Here is a 24,459-nt window from a genome sequence, read left to right on the forward strand (position 1 = left end):
GGAGATGGATGGTGGTGATGGCTGCATGACAATGTAAATGCATTAAATGCCACTGAACTGTACACTTAAAAATGGTTAAAATGGTAAATTTTATGTGTTTTTTACCACAATTTAAAAAAAAAGAATAAATTTTAAAAAAGAGAAGGAAGGATAGAAGGGAGGAAGGGAGGGAGGGAAAAAACGTTAATGCAACTCCTAGAGTTTATGACTCTGAAAGGGAGGGCAACTCGGTGCCCTCATGTCGTACCCACAGAGGCCACGTCTTGAAAACAGATCACTAGTCAAGGGTCTCCCGGGGATGCACACTGTGGGCTTGCTTTGCAGAAGAGCCTATCCTGTGAGTAAGTCTGTGGGTCCCAAGAGTCACTTATCATGAAGACACTACTCTCGAAGGGCTACCAAAGGAGCCTCAGCCTTAGAGCACAGCATGTCTGAGGGGGGCGTAGACAAGACAGCGGGAATTTCCCATGGACAGGTATGCATCTGGAAAGCCTGCCTGACAAAACAGAGCAGGGGCCCCAGAGTCTTATCTTTACAGCAAGTAGGATTTCCGCAGGGCTCACCCATCCACTAGCCCAGGGTGGGGTTCATGAGCATCTATTTTCCTGTGGCCAGTTAGGGAGACGTTTGGCCTGATAGCCATGGCCCCACCAGTGACTTCCTAGGTGACCTTGGTGATGTCCCCGCCTCCTTGCTCTTGGGCCTCCTTCAGCCATCCCCCACCCCCACAGCACAGCCCTTGCCCTGCCTACTCACTCCCTTTCTGTAGCCATCTGACCCTTTGCTGCCAGGCACAGGCACTCTTTGTGGCAAAACCCCTGCCTGCCTGACGAGAATAGGCTCAGAGCGGTCAGACACCACCTTCCAGGTCTGCGGTCAGTGGCAAAGCAGGGGTCCTGGTCCAGGCCTGTCTCAGCCTAAGCCCCACACTCATAACACCCGCTCCCCTTTCCCTCAACAAAGTCCTCCTTGACCCTGATTCCCTCTAGCGAAGCTCTTTTCTCTCCTCTCCCTTAGCCAAATTCGTCTGCAGCTGCAGCTTCTACTTCTTCACTTCCCATTCCCATTTCGGTTCGCCCCTGTCCAGCTTCCACCCCCAACAACCCCTAAAGCTATTCCTACAGGCACCTGGCCACAGCATCTGTCATTGCTAACTAGTCCCTTCTTGCACCTCTCACCTCTTTCCTTAGGGTTGACCTCCTCCCAGTCTGTGTCCACCCTCTGCCAACTCCTCATCCTCTGCTCTGCTCCCCAGGACTGGTGCTCCACTGGGCTGTGTGTGGCCAGCTTCTCTACCCACCCGATGTGCTCCACCTGGACAATGCAGCAGTTCCAAGCTCTATGCTGAAAAGCCCCAGACCCTATTGTCCAGCCAGGACCTCTGTCCTGATCTCCATAGGGAACTCAAATGCAGCTTGTCCAGAATGGAACTCTTCGTCATGTCCCCACTCTGCCTCTCTTCTCACCAGCCAGTGGCTCCACCATCCACCCAGGCTTGTAGCCCAGGTGCACCCTGGATTTCTCTCACCTTTACCTCCTGCCTCACCAAGTCCCACACCCTGCCAGTCACCAGTTCCTGCGGGTCCTTTGTCCCAGCACATCCTCCCCTCTGTATGACTGCCTCCTCCATCCTCACTCCTACCCTTTAGTTCGCATACTCCATTCTCGATGCTCCTTCTTGCCTTTTCCCACTGCAATCCACCCTGTGCACAGCTTCTGAGGTTGTCCTCCCAAACATGGCTCTGGACCTGTTCCTCCCCACCCCTTCAGCAGCCCCACCCCTCAAGCTCTCTTACCTGCCCTCCCCAACCCAACCCTGTCCACGTGTCCACCGACACTCCTAAGGCTCCTCCACTCCCTGCTGCTGCAGCTGCATCACACCACCGGGCCTGCCCTACATGCAGCTCCTGCTGCCCCCTCTGCGTCACCTGCCACTCCTCCCCCAATGTGGCAAACACTTACTCTCGCTCAGCTCAAGGATCAGCACTTTATGAAGCCTCCAGGCTGCAGGGCAATCACTCACCAGCCCTCCCCCTGGACCCCAGTGGGCCCCACAGGTACTTTTACTGTAACACGGATGCTTTATTCGTCTGTTGATACCACTGCCTTCCGAGAGAGGGACAAGGTCTGTTTTGCACTTGTATCCTGAGCACTAACACAATGCCAGGAGGTCTTCAAGAATGCTTGTTAGGAAAGCAGATAGATGGCTGGAGTTTGGGATGTGTTCAAAGATCCTTCTAAGTCTAAAATTTGAGGAGTGTAGCCCCTCTCCCACTCCCCCATCTTGTGAAGGACCTCTTATCACCACCCATCAAATTGGATGTAGACGCAGGCTCCTTCCTTGATCCCGTCCACGAGACAACCTCTCTCCCAACCTCTCACCAGGTCCTCACTGCACATAGCAAGCTCCGTTTTACAGGAAAGTTTGGTCTTGATTCCTCCTCCTAGACTGCTGACTCCTTAGAGCAGGGACTGGGCTCACTCACTTTGAACACCCCTTGGAGAGGGTCTTGCACACAGCAAGGGTCTCGGAAGGCCTCTGGTAAGGAGTGGCAGGCAGGGCTCAATCACTGAGCAGACCTAGGCACTGAAACACTGCACCAAGGAGGGCTCGGCGGGCAGGCCCTCTCCCATGGGGACGCTCATCAGCCCCCTGCCCTCCACGTGGCCCAGGGGTCACAAGGCTGTGTGTGCCTCCATCCCCCAACCCAGCTTTTTCCTTAACTGAGGAGAAAATGAGGGCATAGCACCCATGTCCTAAGCACTCATCCAGAAGGAAACAGAGCCCATGAGGGTCAGAACCCCGACTCCAGACTCACCATGTTCATGACAGTGAGGATGAACCTCTGGGCAGCCTCTGCCCCATGGTACTGCACCATGTCAGCGTCGGCCACCACCAGTGTCTCCACCGTATGCTCGTTGGTGAGCTGGATGGCATTCCTCCGCTCTCGCCAGTCCCGCGATGGCCTGCCTCTCCTTGGCTTCTTTTCTAGAAGACAACGGAGACATTTGTGCAGTCCTTAGTCTTCTGATTTCCAAAACCATATAGCAAATAGGCCTTCCATTGGACCTCCCCAAGAGAATGGTCAGTCTCAGCTGGCCAGTAGATGGACCTCCACCAGCACAGGGCGAGTCTGAGTTTGCTCACTAGAGGAAGAGCTGACAAGCAAAAGCAAGAGAGCTTGGCAGGCCAGACATCGAAAGGAATCACACCCATCCACCATCACTGCGGAGGAGGCAAACAGGACTGAACATCCCAGAAGAGAAGACCTGTCCCTCAGAGGAACTTGGAGAACTACACAAAGTCTGTGGGAAAAAAGGAAGACTAGGCCAGTGGGGAGGGATCAGAAAGTGCCTGGGGTCAATGACAGAACTAGCCAAGACTTTCTGAAAGAGCTACACCCACTGCTGATAACTGAGACCAAAGAAGCAGGGAGCCAGGGGACAGGACAGGACAGGACATTCCCCTGGAAGCTGGCATTCCAGAGACTCTTCTGAGAGTCATGAAAAAGGAGCCATAAGCATGAGCAGACACAAAAAGTACTATTTAAAAAAAAAAAAATCAGGACAAAATGAGGAAAAAAAAAATCGCAAGACACATACAACCAGCCCAAGATGCAAGTTTGTCTCTTCCTCACCATTGGGAAGGGTTATTGGTAAAAGTGTGAGTAATCCTCCGCTGACTCTTTAAATAAACGGATTCCCTATAAGACCTTACTTTGCTAAACACCTATTGTTATTAATCTGAGCCCACATGGGAACGTCTGACCACCCAAAGCCGCGGTGTGAGGACTCACCTAGTCTTTGTTGGTGGAAACACCTCTGACCAACACCAAAGGTTGACATGAATAACACGCTCTTCCAGAATCCAAATGTGAACAGAGAAGTAGTTCTTTAATTTGATAGCTGTGATTTCCATTTTAGCACTAGCCCATAAAAAAGCCATCTCTGCTACAATTTCCACACAGTAAGCCCAGCCTACATATGCATAAACCGGCTTCATAAAGCGACCTAATCAGTCCAGAGTCAAAAATGCACACTATGAAATAACCAGAGATATGGGTCATAAAACAAATAAGAATCCTCTGTACCATGAAATTTACAAGTGTGAAAAATTGGAAAACAATGTAAATATCCAACCACAGAGAAAGCCCCCAATAGTAAAACAGTACAGAGCCATGAGAAGCACATTTGTGAAGATTATTTAGTGCTGTAGAAAGCAGCAGATGTAAATCTGTATATATAGTGAAATGCCAATTTTACAAAGATTTTTTACACACAAGTATCTTCAGGCTCCAAACACAGGTAGATAAGTAAATAAGTAAATAAATAACTAATCAACCAACCAACCAAGAAAAATCTTAACTAAAATGTGAATGGTGTGTGATGTGTGATCTTCATTTTCCCTTTCTTTCCTCTGTATTTTCCAAATTTATACAACCAACAAGTATTACTTTATTTAAAGTAAATATCACTGAGTCTGAGAAAAACACAGAAGTCACTTTTAAACTTTAAATAACAAAACAGAAGGTATGGGGGAGCAAAGTATGTCATCTGACTTATCAGAGATGCAAATGAAAGGCGTAAATGTCTTGTCAGCTCCACAGGATGATTCCCTCCTTGCCCGGTGCCATGCCCCCCTCCCATCAAGACTACGGGGCCTCAATAGGGGAACAAGGGCAGGAAGGGTTTGTTCCAAGACAAAAGGCAAGATCTTAAATGGTACTGCCTTTGCACATGAGCAGAATGAAAGAGGTCCCTTGTTGAGGATCTCTCTATGAACCTGCACCCACATTCACCAACCAGTCATCTCCGAACGTGAGGGAAAGAGGAAGACCTTGGGTGATCTCCCAATTCCGGGCTCAGTCTGCTTGCCAGGTGCTCACTGCCTGGATCAGGCCAATCTGTCCAACCTGGAATTTGGGATGAGCCACCTCACTCCCATTTATTTACTTACGTATGTGTGTATATATGTAAAGGTATGCTTTTTGGTGAGGAAGATTAGCCCTGAGCTATTGCCAATCTTCCTCTTCTTTTTTTTCCTCCCCAAAGCCCCAGTACATAGTTGTGTATCCTAGTTGTAAGTCCTTCTAGTTCTCCTATGTGGGATGCTGCCACAGCATGGCTTGATAAACAGCGCCATGTCCACACCCAGGATCCAAACCTGTGAACCCCAGGTCGCTGAAGTTGAAAGTGTAAACTCAATCACTGTGCAGGCCCCCTCACTCCCATTTTAAAGTAGCAGAAGTGAAGGGTCACCCAAGTGTAACCAGCACGCCCACAACCTCCCAGGCAACCAGGCCCGAGTCAAACGGTGCCTTAGCTCTTCTCAAAGTCAGTATTGATAACCCATCTCTTGGAATCACCAACTCATTGTTCTCACCTGCAGATGTTCCTCACATTGGCTGCTCGGTACGTATTTTCACACCTTGTCATATATTTTCAGGTTCTCATATGGAAACATCTGCATTTTCAGCATGACCTGAAGGATGCATTAGTACTATCTCTCTGGGAGATGGTGAGCTTGAACATACAACAGCTGAGAGTCTTCTGAGAAAAGTAGCCCATTACTCCTGGACCAGAGGAGCAGGTGGCTCCTGGACATTTAACATATCAAAATCCTGCACTGGGCATCAGTCTTTCAAGTCTATAAAGTAGAACTAATATGACTAATGAGACCCAGATGAACCTTGAAGAGCTGATAAACACGGTGTCATAAAGGGTGAAATGCTGTGGGTTAACATAAGCCCAGAGTACTAAGTGACAGGTAAAACACAACAGCAAGGTATTCTGTGGGTTTTAAAGGCTTTTCCCCATGACTATCTCATTTGTTCCTTTCATTGCCCCCAGCCCGGGCACAGAACTAGCTGAGAAATAAATATTCACTGAATGAATGTATGCATGAATGAGTGAGTGGAATCTCTATTTCCCAGATAACAAAGCTGAAGTCAAGCATTAGGCAGTGGGGAATCTGGTCCCAGAAGCATGGCCACCCCCCTCACCTCTAACTCCCCCCAGCTACACTGCCTGTGTGTGTGAACATGTACCTCAGGGCCATCTGAGCTTACAATGTGAGGGTGAGAAGAGCTGGAGAAAACTCAGCAGGGAAAGAGTCTGTGCTGAGCATAATGAATTTGACTTTGCTGCCACGGGCAGCAGGACTTGACCAGAACACAGTGCGTGGTTCTCACAGCACGCGGCTCTTCTGCGCAGAATTCAGTGACTGGTGCTCCTTCTGTTTAGATGGTCTCCAGCTTATTCCAGGCCCTTCGGCAACTGCAGCATAATTATCCCACATGGCTCCCTCCCACCCCCACCCCCAGCACACCGTGCTCCTGCCTGCACTCCCCTCACTGAACACTGCTAATTGGGGCTGTCATGCCAGAGCCACACTAGGCTGACTGGTGACTCCAAAACACATCCAGTGCTCTGCCCTGTCCCCGCACTCAAGAGCTTGAGAGGCCACTAGCCTTGATTCATAACCCCAGCACACAGTTGGGTTTCAGGAACTCGGAAGTCATCAGATTTCGCAAGGCAATATGGCGCGTGTGGCTGCATACTGAATACCACTTTCAATGAGGTCTAGGCCAGCACGTCAAGATCAAAGGCACGACTACATCAGCAGTGAAATCAACAAATGGACGCTTGATAGCCTCACATCAATACAAGTCAGGCTTTGCCACAAAATGAGCAGCAAAAATCCTGGATTTTGGAATTGCAGCTAAGAGGCCAAGGACCTGTATTCCCTTTCCATGCAGGGGTGGTGGCAGAGGCTAACAAGGGGGTGGAAGGGGTGGGAGGCTGGAGGGAGGTCCACCCTCCTCCTCTTTCCCTGCTCCCATCAACCACTTCACCAGCAGAGCTCAGGCTGCAGCCATCTATTTTGATGATTATTCCTTTCCTACAGGGACAACAGAACCATAAGACATTTTTATCTTTAATTCCCTGAACTGTATAAACAAACCCTAATAGACAAAGTTTCATCAACACCAATATTCACAGATTATAAGCATCTTAGAAAGTAAGAAGAACACCAGTTTCAGAATAACATGGGTACTGGATTCAGACCTCACCAGAGAGGTCACAGCTCAGGCTGGGCAGGCATGCAGCCGTCTGGAGGGCCCTCCAAGCTCAGTAATCAGCCGCCTCCAGCCACTGTGGGAACAAGAGAGGCAGTCCTCACCCTGCTGATGAGGACAGACCACATCACTGTGAGGCCCCAGGCCCTCTCCTATTGTCACAGGCTCCAGGGATCACTCCCAAGTCCAGCCCAGCAGTTTCTTTTGCCAGCACATTGCTGGAGTTGGTGCTGACTTGGTAGATTTTCAATCTCTGGCTTCACATTATTTTTCTTACATTTATTTTCCCTTTGTCCCAATTATCCATTAAAAAAGAAAATCGCATGTATTTATGCAGGATACCCCAAATCTGTTGGGAACAGATGAAGAAGAGCAAACGACAAGAAAGAAACAAAGGACATTTGAATGTTGTACTTTCAGAATACTTAAATTATAATTTATTCTAAGAGTTTGGGACTGTTGAAAATGCTGAGTAAATACATAAATTGTCATTGTAGCTACTAGTTTTGCTCTTGGCAAACTAAAACCTCTCAGTTATGAATTATCAAGCTTTATATAGAATAGATCTTCCTTTAGTTTAACAACAGTAGAGTATTTAGGTATTTACTAGGGAAAAACAACAATAGATCACAAAATATCTTGTGTGACAGTTGAGTAGCCAGAAGCCACCCCGGAATTACTCCACTTCCTGCTGCACAGGAAGGATCCTTGCATCTGCAATTCTACCAATGTCATTTCCAGGGAAGACCTCAGGTTACTCTCTGTGCCAAGGGAGAGGAAAAACAAGTCTCTGCCAGCTGTAGAAGCCGAGAGAGAAAACAGATGTGGTGGAGGAAGTGGAGGCAGCTGCCCAAGGGCACTCGGCACTTGAGATGAAGGGCAGAGGGCGCTTCAGGGCGAGAAGACAAAGACAGATGCCACTGCCAGGAACTAGGTACCAGCTGTCCAACGTGCTTACAGAGTTAACGGGAAGACGCAGACTTAACTGAAACTTGTCATTCAAACGAGAAACATGAACTTTTCCCACACACAGCACTCAAGGTCCAGAAACAAGAATGTCCTCATCCCAGGCACGTGGACACCAGAACCATCGGCACTGGGGAAGACTCCAGAACCAGACATTCTCTTAGGCACATGGACCACGGGTTTTCTCCAGCTATCTTGTGAGCAGGCAAGGGCAATCCCATCAGAAGCCCTTGGCGCCACTGTGATGTGTTGCAAAGAATTCACCTGCGGTCACAGGATTGCCACCTGTCCTTCACTCTCACCCTGTGGCGCAGACTCTGTGATTTACACCCAACCCCCTGTGGTCTTTACAAGTCCTAGGGTGAGAAGTCCCTTCCAGCGCTGGGAGAGGGGTTCCACACTGGCAAGACTGTGGCTGGCCATGGCAGTGCAGGCCATGGTGCCCAGACTGATCATGGGGACAGGGAACCCCTCACCCTAAGGGCCAAAGAGGCCTCCAGATGAGCGGCAGCAGATGACAAGAGTTCAGAATAGGGCTGTGGTTGGGGGCAGACCAGAGAGTGTGTCCAGCTCAACCATGACTAGCCAGCTGTGGGATGCTGAGCAAGCCACAGAACGTCTCCAAGCCTCATGTGACCATCTTTAAAATCAGAACGATCATACCCACCACACAGGTTTGCATAGTAAATACGTGAGCTATTTATTGAGCTCTTAGGACACTCTCTGGAATGTTGTGATTGTTCAATAAATGGCCCCTTTATTACAATGATGATGATGGTAGTGGCGGTCAGGTGGACTAGTGGTCAAGGACACAGTTTTGGAGACAGAATGCCTGGATTCAAATCCTGGCTCCCTGACAGCTTGGTCTGACCTGGACTAATCATTTGCCCTCTTTAACCTTAGATGACTCATCAGTGAAGCAGAGGCAGTAACAGTTTCTCCCTTACAGGGCCATGTCAAGTTTAAAGGAGATCTCGCATGTAAGACCTTAGCAGGGTGCTGGGATCACACTTAAGTGCTTAGTAAAGCTTAGCTCAACAGATCATCACTATCTTTGTTCTTCTTGGAGACTGATGAAGAGGGGCTCTGGAGCCTGCAGCTGGGGTACCCCAGCTGGGTGACCCGGGCAGGTCATCTAAATCCCTTCTCAATGCTGATGAGCAGCAAACCAGTCAGCCTTGGGAAGTGCTCAGAAGAGCATCTGGCAGGAGCAGGCGCACAGCTGATGCTGTGAAGGAACCTTCTGCGGCAGTGAAACAGTCCTCCCCAAGCCATAATTTGAGTGGAGAGGATTTCGGGTTTTAGATAAGATTGCCCCCAGGGAATCCCTTTAGTTAGAACATCCATTTTCCCACTTTACTCCTACGGAAACAAACAGCCCCTCAGCTGTCTGATGACACACACTGGAAAGCGGTTTCTAGGGAGCAGTTATTCCTTCTGAAGGCTTTGTGGATGAGATGCACCAGCCGCATGTGAATGCTGGGGACGGGTGGTCACACCGGAGCACTAAAAACAGGTAAAGTCACACCTGCCATGCCTGTGCTCTAAGGAACACAGTCTCTGTGGGAAGGTGCCCATGTGCTCCCCAAGGCTGCAGCCATGGTCCCACCACAGCCTTCAGGAGCCAGGCTATCACTTCCCACTAGGGGCCAGTATGTGCGGGACAGCGTGTCCACTGCCAGGGGCGTTTGGGGTCTTCTGGCGAAGCCACCACTCCACGAGGTGACATCCTCTGAGGCGGGACAGTGACCGAACTGGATATCCCGGCTCAGTGCAAAATGTATCACTTGCATGATCCTTTGAGGGCTGGCAGGTGAGTTTTCTGAGCTGCAAATCTGCTCATGTAAAACAGGCCAAAGGTGAAATCTATAAAAACGGCCATTCCTTCAACTCCCAGTAAAATAAGATCCTGCTCCAGCAGATGGCACACTGTGTGAGGGACAAAAGGTCATAGAGCAAGAACAGACGCTAAGCACCCTCATGGTTTACTTGTTAGCATAAATGATTGTTAGACGACTTACCACCAAAATACACAGATTAAAATAAAGTTAGGAAGAGAAACTAAAAACCAAAGAAAAGAAAATACAAATATAACAACAGAGAAGGTCAACACAGTAGCTCTGGTGACAAAAATCACCTTGAACTGTAACCCAAGGTACACAGAGCATGTATGGTGTGCTGTGCCCTCACTGCTCATTTGCCCTCCTATCGCAGAGGAGTCACAGACTGTTACCATCCATGCCTACTGATCAGCAAACTGAGGCAGAAGAAATCTATTAAATGTTCTGCTCGAGGGCACTAACCCAGCTGCCTGGGATTCCAGCCCCAGCAGTCTGACCACTATCCATTCTGCCTTAGAATTTGGTTCTGAGTTTCCTGAAATCAGGGAAAAAAATTTTAAAAGGTAAACATACTACATTCTCAGTTTTATCACTCCTCTAACAGGAGAAAGGATACCATTCCTCAGGAAAAGACAATGTTTTCCTAACACCAACTTCTAAAATAAAAATACCAAGTAAGACTTCACAAGGGGCCTCCCGGTGATGCACCAGGCAGTGTTTTCACTAACGTTTTATGGCCAATGTGATCATGAATTCTGTTTATGTATATCTTACAGGAAGCTTCTATGACCCTGAAAGGCCTGAAATTAAGACATTGGTCAAAGGGAATTCTGGAAAAATTCCACCATGTGTTCCATGTCAGCAGCCTCGGGTGGTCCCTCAGTCCTGGGAGGGCAGTGAAGTGACAAGAAGAGGGGCTGAGGGCCCAGCAGCCAACATGACTTGGGGAGGACAAAGGTGGGATGACAGAAGCAAGAAAGGAAGATGACAGGTGGCCTGAATTAGAAAGAAGATGTGAGATCACAGACGGTGACACTGGCTTCTGGAATAAGAGGGGTGCTGCTCAGCAGGCAGGGCCCACTCGTTCACTTGGTGGCACAGCCTAAGGGGGCCAGGGGACCCGCTAGGCAGCCCACTCAAGGTACCAAGGGTCTGCAGCTGCCATGACCTGGGCTGGCTGGGCTGCCATGCAGGACAAGTGGATGGGATATGGTTTTTGGGTTTTTTTTCCATACCTACCACATAAAAAATTAATTGAAACCTGAAAAACAGCAGTAACCATGGGAATGGCAAAACCTCTCAGACCAGACTAGGCAGGAGTCTGGAGCTCTGGAGTCCACCCAGCTTGACTGAAAGCCCCCAGGCCGCCCACTGCTGGTGGGGAATCTGGACAGGCAACCTTGGAGTGCCCCCCAAATCCCCTGCTCCCCAGCTCTCCTCCAAACTCTGCAGATACAACCATCTACTTCATAGTCTAATGTGGTCTGTGCTTGCCTTCTGGGCTAGACCGTGAGCTATCATCCTGTGGACCCACCTCAGCACCTAGCACTACCTGGTGCAGAGCAGGAATTCAAGAACTATACTTAGTTGAATGAATTTTTTAAAGTCTTCGAAATTCCTAATTAATAAGATTAATTTTTAGGGAACTTAAATGTCCTGAAATTCAACTCTCACAAGGTGCTTCCTCCCCCTAAGGAGGTGGTGGAAAACCTCAGCATGAGGAGCCCAGCTTCCATGTCCCATGGAGCTGGTGAGAACCTGCCCATGGGCTTCCAGGGTGAATGGGCGAGTTTCCTCATCTATGAAACAAGGCGATAATTATTCCACCCTCTCAGGGCGGACGTGAGGAACAAGTAAGAGACGCATGCTCGGCCTCTGACACAGGGTCAGATATATAACAACACGCTCAAATCATGCTGCTCGTCTTATTTCTACTCTTATTATTACATTACTGTTATCGCTATTAACTATTAGGGTCTAAACACTAACTTTTAAATTTTGTATGACTCCAGAACCAAAAAGTGAACCTGGATGCTTTTACATACTCTATAGGGCCTGATTTATCATATTATCCATCTACCCAGAGCCTTTAGTCTAGACACTCACCAAACTGTTGCCTTTGATATTTCTTACTGGGTGGGGGGTATGAAACAATTTCTCTAAGGCTATCCTCAATCACGTAACAATAAATTAAAGCCCCGTGGCATAGTGGTTAAGTTCACCACACTCCACTGCGGCAGCCCGGGTTCATGGGTTTGGATCCAAGGTGTACACCCACACCACTCGTCAGCCATGCTGTGGCAGGTGACCCACATATAAAGTGGAGGAGGATTGGTAGAGATGACAAATTTTAGCTCAGGGTTAATCTTCCTCAAGCAAAAAAAATAAAAATAAAAAGAGGAAGATTGGCAGCAGATGTTAGCTCAGGGCTAATCTTCCTCAGCAAAAAAACAAATAAGAGGAGGAAGACTGGCAACAGACGTTAGCTCAGGGCTAGTCTTTCTCAGCAAAAATAAAATAAAATCACAGTTCCAAGAGGAGTGGGGGAGTGGACTGTAACTCTTACTCAACACCCCCATGTAACCTCCCAACATTCCAGAGGAGGAAATATTTTAATCATCAGAAACATGATGGAACTTAAAACATGACTGTACATGAAATCAGCTATTTAAGCCATGAAACATTAATGGCGTTTCACATAGGAGGGAAGAATGAAAATCAAATGTTTTTCATTAAAATGGAAAACAGTGTGAGTCCATCCCCTTGGAGGAGAAAGACCAATCTGCCACAAGCAGGCTTTCTCTATACAGACCTCCACTGCCACCCCATCCCTTTCCAAAGCCACCACTTGCCACAGCATGAAAAAAGAGCAAGATGCGTGGTTTCAACTACATGTCCAATAGCTCCACTGTCTTCTGTCATTAACTTTCCTAAAATAAGCAGCCATGGGATGTAATGAAAATACCTTTAGGCTGGGAATTGGGAACTCTGGATATTTCCTGGGCCTGATCTTGATGCCCCTGAAGGTGTCACTTAACAGAAAGGTCTCCATTTCTCATGCACCGGCTGTCTCCTGTCTCCCAGCACTCTCTTCTGCACTCTGCCCTGGGGCTGGAAGCCTGCATAGCAGATTTCCCAGACTCCCTTGCCAGCTGGCTTCCTGTTCAGCTCTGCCAACAGGTGGCGCCAGAGGGAAATCAGAAGGCAGGAGATGGGGAGAAGGGGCTCCTTGTGTCTTCAGCTCAGGGTGGCACTGTTCCAGCAGAAATGAACAACTATGGCTCCAGCTTCCAGTTCTTGGGGCACTCCCAGCCCAGCCTCCCCATTCCCCAGAGGTACTTCTGTAGAGATATCAGCTTAGCTATACCTTCGTGATGGTCTGATGCCCTCTCAGAGGTCTAGGCCCCAGCCCCACAGACCCCTGCCCCAAGCTCTGTGGTCCTGAAAATGCACCTTTTCCCTTTTCTTTCCCCAGCCCTCAGGTGAAAGCTATTTTCTGGGTTACCTCAGCCTCCCCTCTTGCTCTTTCAGATTCTGACATTGATGTAATCAATTCCCTGTGTTAAATTCCCCTGTTACAAATATCTAGCAGGGTTTCTGTTTTCCTGACTAGACACAAACTGATACAGCCTAAAATGAGAGGGTCAGTCTTAAACTACTTTCTCTATTTCATTCAAGCTTCAAGGATTCTTCCCAGTTCTGGAAGCAAGGATTTATTTCTTCACCATGGAAGTATTAAGATATTGGATGTGCACTTCCACACTGTAGAACACTGCCACAGACAGAAATGCCCTACATTCTGAGTCACCATTTAACAAAAAACAATCAATAGGGTGCCTCGTGAAGGAAATGCAAGCATCAATGCATGTCACAGATTTCTCAACAAGCTATCACTGCCACATCTAAGGACCCAAGGACAGTGTTTTAGAGATTTTGAGTCAACTTGGGGAACGCACTGGAGGAGGAAATATAAATACCCAGTGAGCCAGCAGCGGGTTTTCAAGTGTTTTAAAGTTTGCAAACACACAGACTTACAAACACTTTGCTTTCCAATAAAATTGTCAGGTCTAAAAAAATTTTCTGGTCACTTTTTTTCTTTTACTAAAGCACAGTGTCTGTTTATAGAAAAACTACCTTTTCAACTGGAAATGATGGTTCCACGTGTGCAGAAGAGCTCCTAGCCAGGTAAACTTTTCGGCAGCTGCATAAATCCAACATCCTTGAAAAATAACGGTCTTCTCTTTTTTTCTCAAAAAGGAAAAAAAATAGTTTTGCTCTCCAAGTATGAATTCTTTAAATAACTTTCCTCAAGGCCAAGTCATTTTTATAAAAGGCATCTTTTTCATGTAAATTCCTTACAAAGAAAGGTGGAAAATAAAGGGATTTTTTTTGTAGTTAAGATCCCAAATGAAGAACTGATCAACCCTGGAGTCCAAACTCAGTCCCCACGCTAGGCAAGAGGTGTAATCCACACCGCCACCCTAGGATGCAGCACAGCCACAGCTAGGAAAGCTGGGCTGGCCCCTCTGGATCTTTCTATCCATGGTCAGAGCCATGTAGGTACCAAGAAGCCAAACACCACTGCCTGTAGGTGAAGTGGAAAGATATTTATCCAGTCAACAAGTAATAGTTGAGAACCTACTCTGTGCTAGGCACAGCCACAATGTAGATGACCATCTAGAAGAAATAGACATTAACCAAATGAACAGATGAATATATGAAAAATTATAAATGTAACAAATGCTTGCGAGAAAGAATAGATAATGCTATATGAGAATATAAAGGAGAGGGTTCCAATTTAGATTGGGTTCCACGACGAAGTGACGCACGGGCCAAGAATGGAAGGATAAGAAAGGTTAACCATTCAGGGAGGGGAGAGAGGAACTGGGCAGAACAGACTCCAGGAGCCAGCATGGAAGCAGGGACACTGGTTGGATAACTACTACAGGAGCTCAGGTCAACGGGGACCACACCTGGACAAGGGAGGCACGTGTAGGTGAAAAGCAGCAAAGAGGTTCAAGAGGTACTTAGCAGGGTAAACCAAGAGTACTGGGGATATTTGGGTGAGAAAAGAGGAAGTGCCATCAAGGATAACTCCTGGTTTGTATGGTTGTGCTAATCACTGAATGAGGCACCAGTGAAACAGGGCCAGGTATGGAGAAAAAAAAGCACTGTGGGTTTTGGCCTAGATAAGTTTCAGGTGGTTTTGAAGAACCCAAGTTGGCTATCAGATATGCAGACTTGGAGGTCAGAAGCAAAGGTGAGATCAGACAAGCATTTAGGAATCAACGGTCCCAGATCAATCCTTCAGGGACCTCGAAACCGCATGGCTGGATAGAAAAGATGGAACCTACACAGTGGGAGGGGGATGCAGGGAGAGCACAGCACGGAGTCACAGGAGCCAGGGAAAATAAAGTCTCAGGAGGGAGGGCTGCTCAGCACCTCTAACGCAGCAGAGGACTAGGTCAAGAGGGAACTGGACTGAACAAAAGAGGGTTCACCAGTGGTCAGTGAGAGCTCTACTAAGGGAGGACAGGGGAGGGGGCTGAAACCCACCAGGGTGGGGCGAAGTCATGAGAGGTGAGGAAATGGTGCAGAAAAGTCTGGTGAGGAGAGAAACAGGGATGCTGTTGGCAGTTACTAGAACAGAGGGCCCATTTCCTTGAGATGGGAAAAGCTTGCACATCCAACGAAGAAACCCAGGTCCACGGAGGACTGCCATAGTCACTTGGTGTCTACTGCTCCCCTCAGCCCATCACGTTTACGAACAGAAGTCCACAGACCCAGCCAGAAAGAACAAGGCTTCTGATCGACCCATTCCACACCAACTGAGACAAGGACAGTCATTCAACAAGCACTAGTCAAGCCCCATCTCTGTGGCTGGCCCTGCACTGGGTGCTCCCCTCAAGGGAGGGAGAAAAGCACGTAAAAACTTAACAGTCTTATAAAGACCCCACAGATGCAAGAACTGTCAAGGAAACAGCACAGAACTGCGAGGGACAGCTGGCTTCTGATTGGAAGGTCAGGGGAGGAAGAGCACATTCATTGTATCGGGAAAGGACAGAGCTGTATGACCACGAAAAAAGCAGCAGGGAAAATGCAAAATGCAAGTTAGCAGCACCCGGGAAGAGATGCTGGGTCTATTGCAACAAGATTGCTTCAGACTGGCTGTCACAGAGTCCCCTGAGGGCAAGGCAGAATGGCACGTTTTCTGCTTAATTTCATGTCAGTCTAAAATCTTGTCTCAACCTCTATTAAATATTAAATGTACTTGTAAAAGATACTGTATTAGTCTGCTAGGGCTACCATGACAAAGTACCACAGACTGGGGGGCTTAAACAACAGACATTTATTTCCTCCCAATTTTGGAGGCTGTAAGTCCAAGAGGAAGGTGTTGGCAGGGTTGGTTTCTTCTGAGGCCTCTTTTCTTGACTTGCAAATGGCTGACTTCTCCCTGTTTTTTCACGTCTTCCCTCTGTACCCTCTACGTCCAAATTTCCTCTTCTTATAAGGACACCAGTCATACTGGATTAGGGCCCATCCTAATGACCTCATTTTAACTATCATTTCTTTAAAGACTCTATTTTATTCTGAGGTGCTGGGGCTAGGACTTCAACATATGCATGGTAGGGGGACGCAGTTCAGCCCACAACAGATACCCATCTTCTTTCCTGCCTTAAGAAGTGCGGACTGGGCAGGTCACTTTTGCATGCGTTGGAGTGTGTATAACCACATGGTCAGGACAGGGTGGTGATTCCTGGAAAGGACAATCATCTCAGGGGTCCATGGAGATACATTTGGCAAACTCAAAGAAAACAAACACAAATGTTTGGAATTATCATGTGCTTTTACCACCACTTTTCAGTTAAGTCTACTGCCGAAAGATTACACTAGCCTACTGGAGCTTGACAGTTTTATCTTCTAAATTAATGGAAGAGAAAAAAAGAACATTCCCCAAACACACAGTTTGGGGGAAGAAATTAATTAATGTGCTCATGTTTGAAGCAGAGCAAGACAGCGCAAACAAAAGCCTGAAAAGAAATCGACTTGTCTCTGCACCTGGAATCCCCTGTCCAGGTCCTGGGTATTGTTTCTTTTGACAGATGGTCTTTCATCTTTGACAAGGAAGTACGAGAAACTTCAGACAGCTCAGAAATCCCTCCACCTTTGCAAGGAGGGCAGGCCATTCTAGGGACTAGAAAATCAAACTCTTCCTCTTCAGTGCTTGAACACAAAACTAAAAGCTTTGTCCTCCCCCCACCTCCCCGATACCTCAAAGAGCACTCAGCGCACCCTAGAGTGGTCAGCTGGACTTCTCCCCAAGCTTCTGGGCTCTGAGGGTGGGGACTGCCCTTCTCACCTCTGTATCTCCCACTCTGAGGGGGAACCTGGTACATAGTCGGTATTCATTGTTTTGAATGTAGGAGAGAATGAAGTGAATGAACAATGAACAGGAGGATCAAGCAATCCTTTCACCCTCCTTTTAGAAGGTTAGGAAAAAACAAAAAACATCTCATTGGTCTTGTAGGGCTCTTGGATGTCAGAGGTTCTTCCAAATGCATTAAATGCCCACATATTTCCAGAGTAGTTTACAGACGTCCTTCACTCTTCCAAAGGTCTTTTGACTTTCACAGAAGTCCCAGATGTCCCCTAATACATATAGAGAGAACTCAAATACCTGACTGACAAGCCTAGAGGTGGGAAAATAATTCCAAGTGCCTCATTTTTGGCCTAGACCCAATCTCCAGACTTTGATTCTTCCCCAAAGAACCCCCTTCCTGAATGCCAAGGACACTCAAGGGCAAAAGGACCTGCCCAGAAAGGCACATCCACCTGAGCATGGTAACAGTTCCTGTCACTATGGCGACCCTTATCTAATGGGGCCCCTACTCCCAACTTTTCAATGCCCCCACTGGGTCACCAAGAGGTGAATGGTTCCTTTATGGCCAGGTCAGCCATTTCTTAGACCTCTATATGCAAAGTAGCCTTGGGCTCCACCAGGATGAGCAAACCAGCTAAGCAGTGAAGGGAATGGAAACCCTTGTTAGGCCAACTTGCGAATTCAGTAAGATGCCCCCACTCCCAATTTCCTGTAGACTACCATTGTTGTCCTGTGGCTTCCTCTAAAATCCAAGTAGGAGGCCACTGCATAATCACACTGGCCTTCAGGAATTCAAGCACCTCATCTCTTTCCCGCACCTTGGCCTCAGAACATGTGATAGCTCCATCTGGAAAATTCTTTTCCTCTACAGTCACCTAACTTGTACTCACAACTCAAATGCTACTTCCTCAAAGTGGGCTTTTCTTGGACCCCTCCATCTAAGTCACCATAGCACACTTTTCTTTTCCTTGGAGCACTTACCACAATTTATTATTATTTAAAATTTAAAAATTATTTAATTTTTCTGTGTTTAATATCAGTCTCTTCCACCATACAAAAAGAAGCTCAATGAGAACAGGAACCATTTATTCACCACTCTATATTTAGTGCCTGGCACATAGTAGGTGTTTAACAAATAGTTTTAAAATAAGTGAATGAAAGAGCAAATGAAAGAATATTAGACTTTTGTGGTACTACGGTAAATATATTCTCAATTTTATCACCTTTTAACTGTGTTTGCTGTTTAAATCTACCCATGCTTTTACAGTAACTTTTCGTCATTTCTGAGTCTTTGCATTGACTAGAAGATTTTAATGCATTTACATTGATCACAAAAATTGATAATGTTTGATCTTCTGTCATGTTTTTAGTTCCTTTTCTCTCTGTATTTTCCTATACAAGCTATATTTCATTAAGTTTATCACCTCCAGTCCTGGGGAGGCAATTCTACTAGTATATTATGTTTACAATCTTAACAAACATTCTTTATGTAGCTTTCTGGTTATCAATGTCAAGAACATAGTAGAATTGTGGCTTTCCCTTATGTAGAAGAATTTAGCTTTTTTTTCCTCCCAGATCCCTTTCCACTTCTCTGATTTGTAAATATTTCTTAAACTTGAGGTACATATTATTATTAAAGTATTATACATTATATTTTATATCTTTAATTTTTATAACAGCTTTATTGAGATATGTTCACATAGTGTACAATCCACTCATTTTAAGTATACAATTCAGTGGCTTTTAGCATATTCTCAAAGCTATACAACCATCACCAGAATAACATAACGTTGTCATCACCCAAAATGAAACACCATACCCATTAGCAACAACTTTCCATTTCCCTCTGCCCTCCCCCACCCCCAGCCCTAGGAAATCACTAATTACTTTCTGTCTCCATAGGCTTGCCTATTCTAAGTATTTCATATAAATACAATCATATAATATGCGGTCTTTTGTGTCTAGCTTCTTTCACTATGAAAATGTTTTCAAGGTTCATCCATTTCCAGCATGGATCAGTACTTCACTCCTTTTTACCACCAAATAAGGACAGATATACTATTTTGTTTATCCATTCATCAGTTGATGGACACTTGGATTGTTTCTACATTTTAGCTGTTATAAATAATGCTGCTACGAACATTCATGTATAAGTTTTTGTGTGAACAAATGTTTTCATTTCCCTTGGGTATATAACAAGGTGTGAAATTGCTAGGTCACATGATAACTCTACGCCTAAACTTCTGAGGAACTGCCAGGCTGTTTTTCAAAGTGGCCGTACCATGTTACACTCCTAGCAGCAGTGTATGAAGGTTCCAGTTTCTCCTCATTCTCACCAACACTCATTATTGTCCATCTTTTTTATTATAACCATCTAAGTAGGTGTGAGGTGGTATCTCATTGCGGTTTTGATTTTCATTTCCCTGATTGCTATTAATGATGAGCATCTTTCCATGTGCTATTTGGCCATCTATATATATTCTCTGAATAACTGTCTATTCAAGTCCTTTGCCCATCTTCTGAGTTGTCCTTTTATAAGTGAGTTATAGGATAGATTCCAGATATAAGCTCATTATCAGACACATGATTTGCAGAAATTTTCTTCTATCGTGAGTTGTCTTTTCACTTTCTTTTTGTGTCCTTTGAAGCACAAAGTTTTTTAATTTTGATGAAGTCCAAATTATCTATATTTTTTTTGCTTGTGTTTTTGGTCTCACACCTAAGAAATCATTGCCTAATCTAAGGTCACAAATATTTATACCTATATTATCTTCTAAGAGCATGACTGTTTTAGCTCTTACATTTAGTTCCTTGACTTTCCCTTAATTTTTCAATTACTGATTCCATTTGTAACTATATTTGCACCCATTAGTTAGGCTTAACTCTGTTAAACCAGTTTCAATCATCAACACCAACTCTCTATATCATGACTTCCCTATTTCTAATCCCTTAATTTTGCTTCAGCTCAGAAGCAACTGCAATTACATCTTAAAGAAATCCTTCCTAGAAGAAGGACAAGTAGCGTGTACAGTCTCTAAATAAGAGCACTTTTCAGCTGCCCTCATGCTTGAACAACAACTTGTCTGAGTGTCAGATTCATCGAGCACAACCATTTCTTGTCCCAATCCTGCAGTCCTGGATCCACTGCCCTCTGGGACTTAGTATGGACAACTCCGAGACCTGCCAGATTTTTGTTTCTTTTGAGCAACCTGTTTTGTCCGCTTGAATACCAGTATTAACTTTTATCGTTAGTCTTGTAATTCACAAATTTTGCCAGAATAAATAACTGTGGGTCTATGTGTATTAATTTTGACCAGAACACAGTAAGCCTTTTATCCTGTAAACTGAGATTGTTTTAAACTTTCCGGAAAGTCTTCGTTCATTATAAATCTTTGATCAATGCCCCTATTCTAACTTAGGGGGAGGAGTTCCTTCTCTGGAGATTCCTAAGTTGGATTTCCATCTTCGTAACTCATTTCTACCACTTTCTTTCTCACCACTCTCTTCTTTCTTTCCTTTGCCCCCTGGAAAGCAGATATGATTCCAGTGAGAAAGCGCCTCACACTTATTCTCTACATCACAAATTCAAATGTATAATGTCATTTCTACTCTGTACTCCCTCCTTTATGGATTTTAATCCTGCTATAGCAAACTAGCTTTATAAGCTTTTGTTACCTCACCGGCTCACATTTATTTTAAGCTTATCGTTTTTTCATCTCATTCTGTAGTCTTATGGCTTTTGCTACTTTAAAACCCTATCTTCTTGTATCCTATGTAGAATACGAGTTTCCTAAAATTTATTTGGATCACTGAAATAAATCCTTTCCAAAGATATGTTTTCTCTGCATATCCGTTCCCTTAGGCTCTAGGATTTGTACTCAGGTCCTTAGGTTGGGTTTCTCTATTTATTCAATTTCTAATGAGGAGAGGTCTTCCTAAAGCCAGCACCAAGACTTGGGGTGAATGGGTCTCCCTTGATCGCACTAGTCAGCATCCCATTTCAGATCTGCTGCTGGAAGGCAGGCAGACATGCATCACGTCCAGTAGGCATCTGTCTAGTCAGTCCTGCCGGGCTGTGGTGGGATCTTATATCTCCCCAGGCACTGGTGCTGTACATTCCAAACAGATGGGACACTTAAATCTGGATCTCCAGGCCTCCTTCTGTCCACAGAAAAATGCTAGATACAAAGTGCCAGCAACACATTTCCTGCCAGAGGGCTGCCCTGGAGTTGGCTGTAGAATGGCTATAAAACAATGGCTAACGCCAAACCAAGAGGGACGGCTGACCAGTTTCCTAAGTATCATAAATCCTCTGAATCTCAGAGATAAGGACAAGCAAGTAGAGGTGGGAAAGTATTTCTTCTTGCTCTCTTTCAGACAGGCAGAGTTTGACCCCTCTGAAAAGGCTACTGAGTGCCCTTATCAATCCAGGCCCACTGTCCTTTATAGTTAGTGGAAAGTCCTCACCGATTTTGACAATAGATTGCCCATTTCCTTCATTTTTCTAAATATGTTTTGTCTTTCTCTCTCTCCACACAGGTTTTAGTGGGAAGGACTGCTTGCTAGTTGCAGCATGAAACGTGAGGCCATGATGCAAGCAGGCTTTGTAATGCCCTCAATGCCCTTGTCATCCAGAGATTAGTGAGAGAGCATTTCTATGGCCTCCTAATCTGAATGTGTCATCACATCTCGGGTGATTTATTTTAATCTGCTGCCACTGCGTGGACTCTTATAACAAATTCATTCGGACTGCCCTAAGCTCTGTGGCACTGCCTTTCCAAGAGGCTCAAAGAGTCGTAAGCCCAATAGCCTTAGCATTCAATTCCTGGGAGACAACATTCCTGCATGGCAATTCCAGACACTGATGACACGTTGGGAGCTGAGAGGCCACAGTACCTCTTTAGGATATTCAGGAGTCACATGTGCCCTCTTTCAATGGTACTGCTCTGCCTTATCTTCTAGAGACAAGGTAGCCCTTCAGGTCCTCTCTCCCCTGCCTCCATGTCCTTTTCACTCATATTTATTGCATGCCCCTTCAGAGCCACTCATGTCACTTCTGTTGTGATCCTGGCACACCTGAGGCAACCATTCACTGCACGAGACTGGCTCACACCAAGTGGCCCTTGGGCCATCCTGTTGCAAGAGGATATCTCTCTCTCTGAAGCACAGGATCAGTTTCTTTGTCTGATGTGATTCCGGTTACCTGCATCCCTGGAAACTAGACCCACCACACTGATTTTTTAGCTCCAGAAGCCTATAAGAGCAGAGCAACATAACACCAGCCCAGCAAGCAATCTTCCAGGGCAAATTCAGCCACCATAGAATCCTAACCACTTCCCACATGATCTCGAACTGTGGTGACCACAGTGTCACCAATCAGCACATTGGTCTGAGACCAGCTCTGGATATGCCTTAATTTGTAATCATGCCTGCCTACATGTCCCCAGCAGGAGCACTGGCACAAGCAGCTACATAGGCTAACCACTTGTGGCCCTGATCCCACTGCAGGTCAACCCACTTCCTGCCCAGGCACTGCCTGAGACAGGATGAAAGTCCAGCCAGGGAAATCCAGAGGTCAGCTGCTATCGCCATGACCACCCTGCTTCCCAGTTCTGGGAATGTCACAGACGAGTTTCCTTTCAGGGCTGGAGAGTAATCCTGATCATCAGTAGAAAAAGCCCACGCTTCCTGTTACACCAATAGTGAGCCTCTGTTACTCTGAGAAATCTTCAAGTAATCTTAGATCACAGCTTATACTTCCAAAAGCTCCACTTCAGTGCTACCTAAATTGAGTCATCACCTTCACGTCTACACTGCCATGGGCAAGCTAACCTCAGATTTCTGACATTTAGAGTTCCTGCCACAGCCTGGAAGAGGCAATTTTATGACAACTGTGGTTCCCAACCAAATCACTTTCCTCTTTCATTCCATAAGCTACTAGAAACAGCTACTGGTGTTCCACTTCCAGAACAAGTGTGAAGAGCTCATTAGTGAAAACTATTAAAAGAACAACCGTTGAAAGTCTCTGGAAATTTTCCTAAGGGCATACAGGAAATGGAAAAAACATTTATTCAAGAAAATCTACTAAAACACAGTAAGAAGAACTAGAGTCTGTGACATTTGAGCCACCACTCCCTCCCTCCCTCCCATCCCAGCTCAACTTGATGAAAGCTCCATTCCAGATGAGTGTGATCAAGAAGATGGAACTCCCTCAGCTGTGAATCCAGGAATACGGCACTTCAACAGGAGAGGCAACCAGCATTTCTCATCCCCTCTAAATCCAAACTGAAGAGTCTAATTTCCTGACGAGCGCAACCAAACGGTTGACGTTCCCTTCCTTCACCCACCCATAAGAAGGAGGTTCTAACCCAGGAAAATACGGGGAGCACCAATCATCCTCACATCAGCTGGCTCATAGGGCAGATATTCCATGCCAGGAGAGGCAAGCTGAGAAGAGCAGAGACTACCAACACTATCTATTGTCCAAACTAGTGGCTCAGAGATTCTCCCCAGGGACAGAGGCAGTCCATAAGAAGAGCTCCTATGCTCTCCCCATAAGAATCGGCATTATTTGAAACAGCGTGGGAAAGTTCAAGCCTAAAGGTGCTTTGAAAAACAATGGAGATTTTAGTGGTAAGCAAATATGAGGCTGGCAGCTCCTCTTAATTAAGAGCAATAAGCAAAATGATAGGCCAGATAGTTAATCAGAGAGAACTAGGACAAAAGACAGCTAAGGAGAGTCTTCCTGAGTTTAGAACAAACTCCAAAGACTTGCCCCTGAAACAACCCTTAACTGAATTTAGTTGGATCAAACTGTGGAGCAACATATGTTTCAGGGAACTGTTAAAACAATAAAACCATCAGCCAGCAATTAATGAAGCCTACCAGCTGAGTGTGATACCAAATGAAGCAGACAGTTTATAGGAAGGTCAGGGAAAGAGACAAAGGGAGCCCTGATAAAACGACTGTCATCCAGGGTGACTGTACACATGCCCAAGGCTGCTGCTTCGAAGGAGTGGCACTAAAGGCATCACTCTGCATGAGAAAAAAGACATCACCAAAATAGTCTGAGTCACTAAACAAATACACAAGCAAACAACAACAAAAGCAAGTCCTGAAGAAGAGATGGGGAACCAGCAACCAGGTTCCTACAATTATTACCTAAAATGTCCAAATTTCAACAAAAATTATG

At 46.0% G+C, this 24,459-nt stretch overlaps 1 protein-coding gene across 11 annotated transcripts in view; it reads right to left on the reverse strand.

Moving 5' to 3' along the window:
- The window catches only part of ADAMTS17 (ADAM metallopeptidase with thrombospondin type 1 motif 17), a 338,494-nt gene that overhangs the window by 269,928 nt on the left and 44,107 nt on the right, over positions 1–24,459 (reverse strand). For all 11 annotated transcript variants that reach the window (XM_023651365.2, XM_023651360.2, XM_023651364.2 and 8 more), the window contains exon 4: positions 2,820–2,989. In XM_023651365.2, coding sequence (XP_023507133.1) covers positions 2,820–2,989 — 170 coding nt within the window. The remainder of the gene's footprint in view (positions 1–2,819; positions 2,990–24,459) is intronic.

The sequence above is a fragment of the Equus caballus genome, chromosome 1 (assembly GCF_041296265.1).
Source record: "Equus caballus isolate H_3958 breed thoroughbred chromosome 1, TB-T2T, whole genome shotgun sequence".
Taxonomy (NCBI): Eukaryota; Metazoa; Chordata; class Mammalia; order Perissodactyla; family Equidae; genus Equus; species Equus caballus.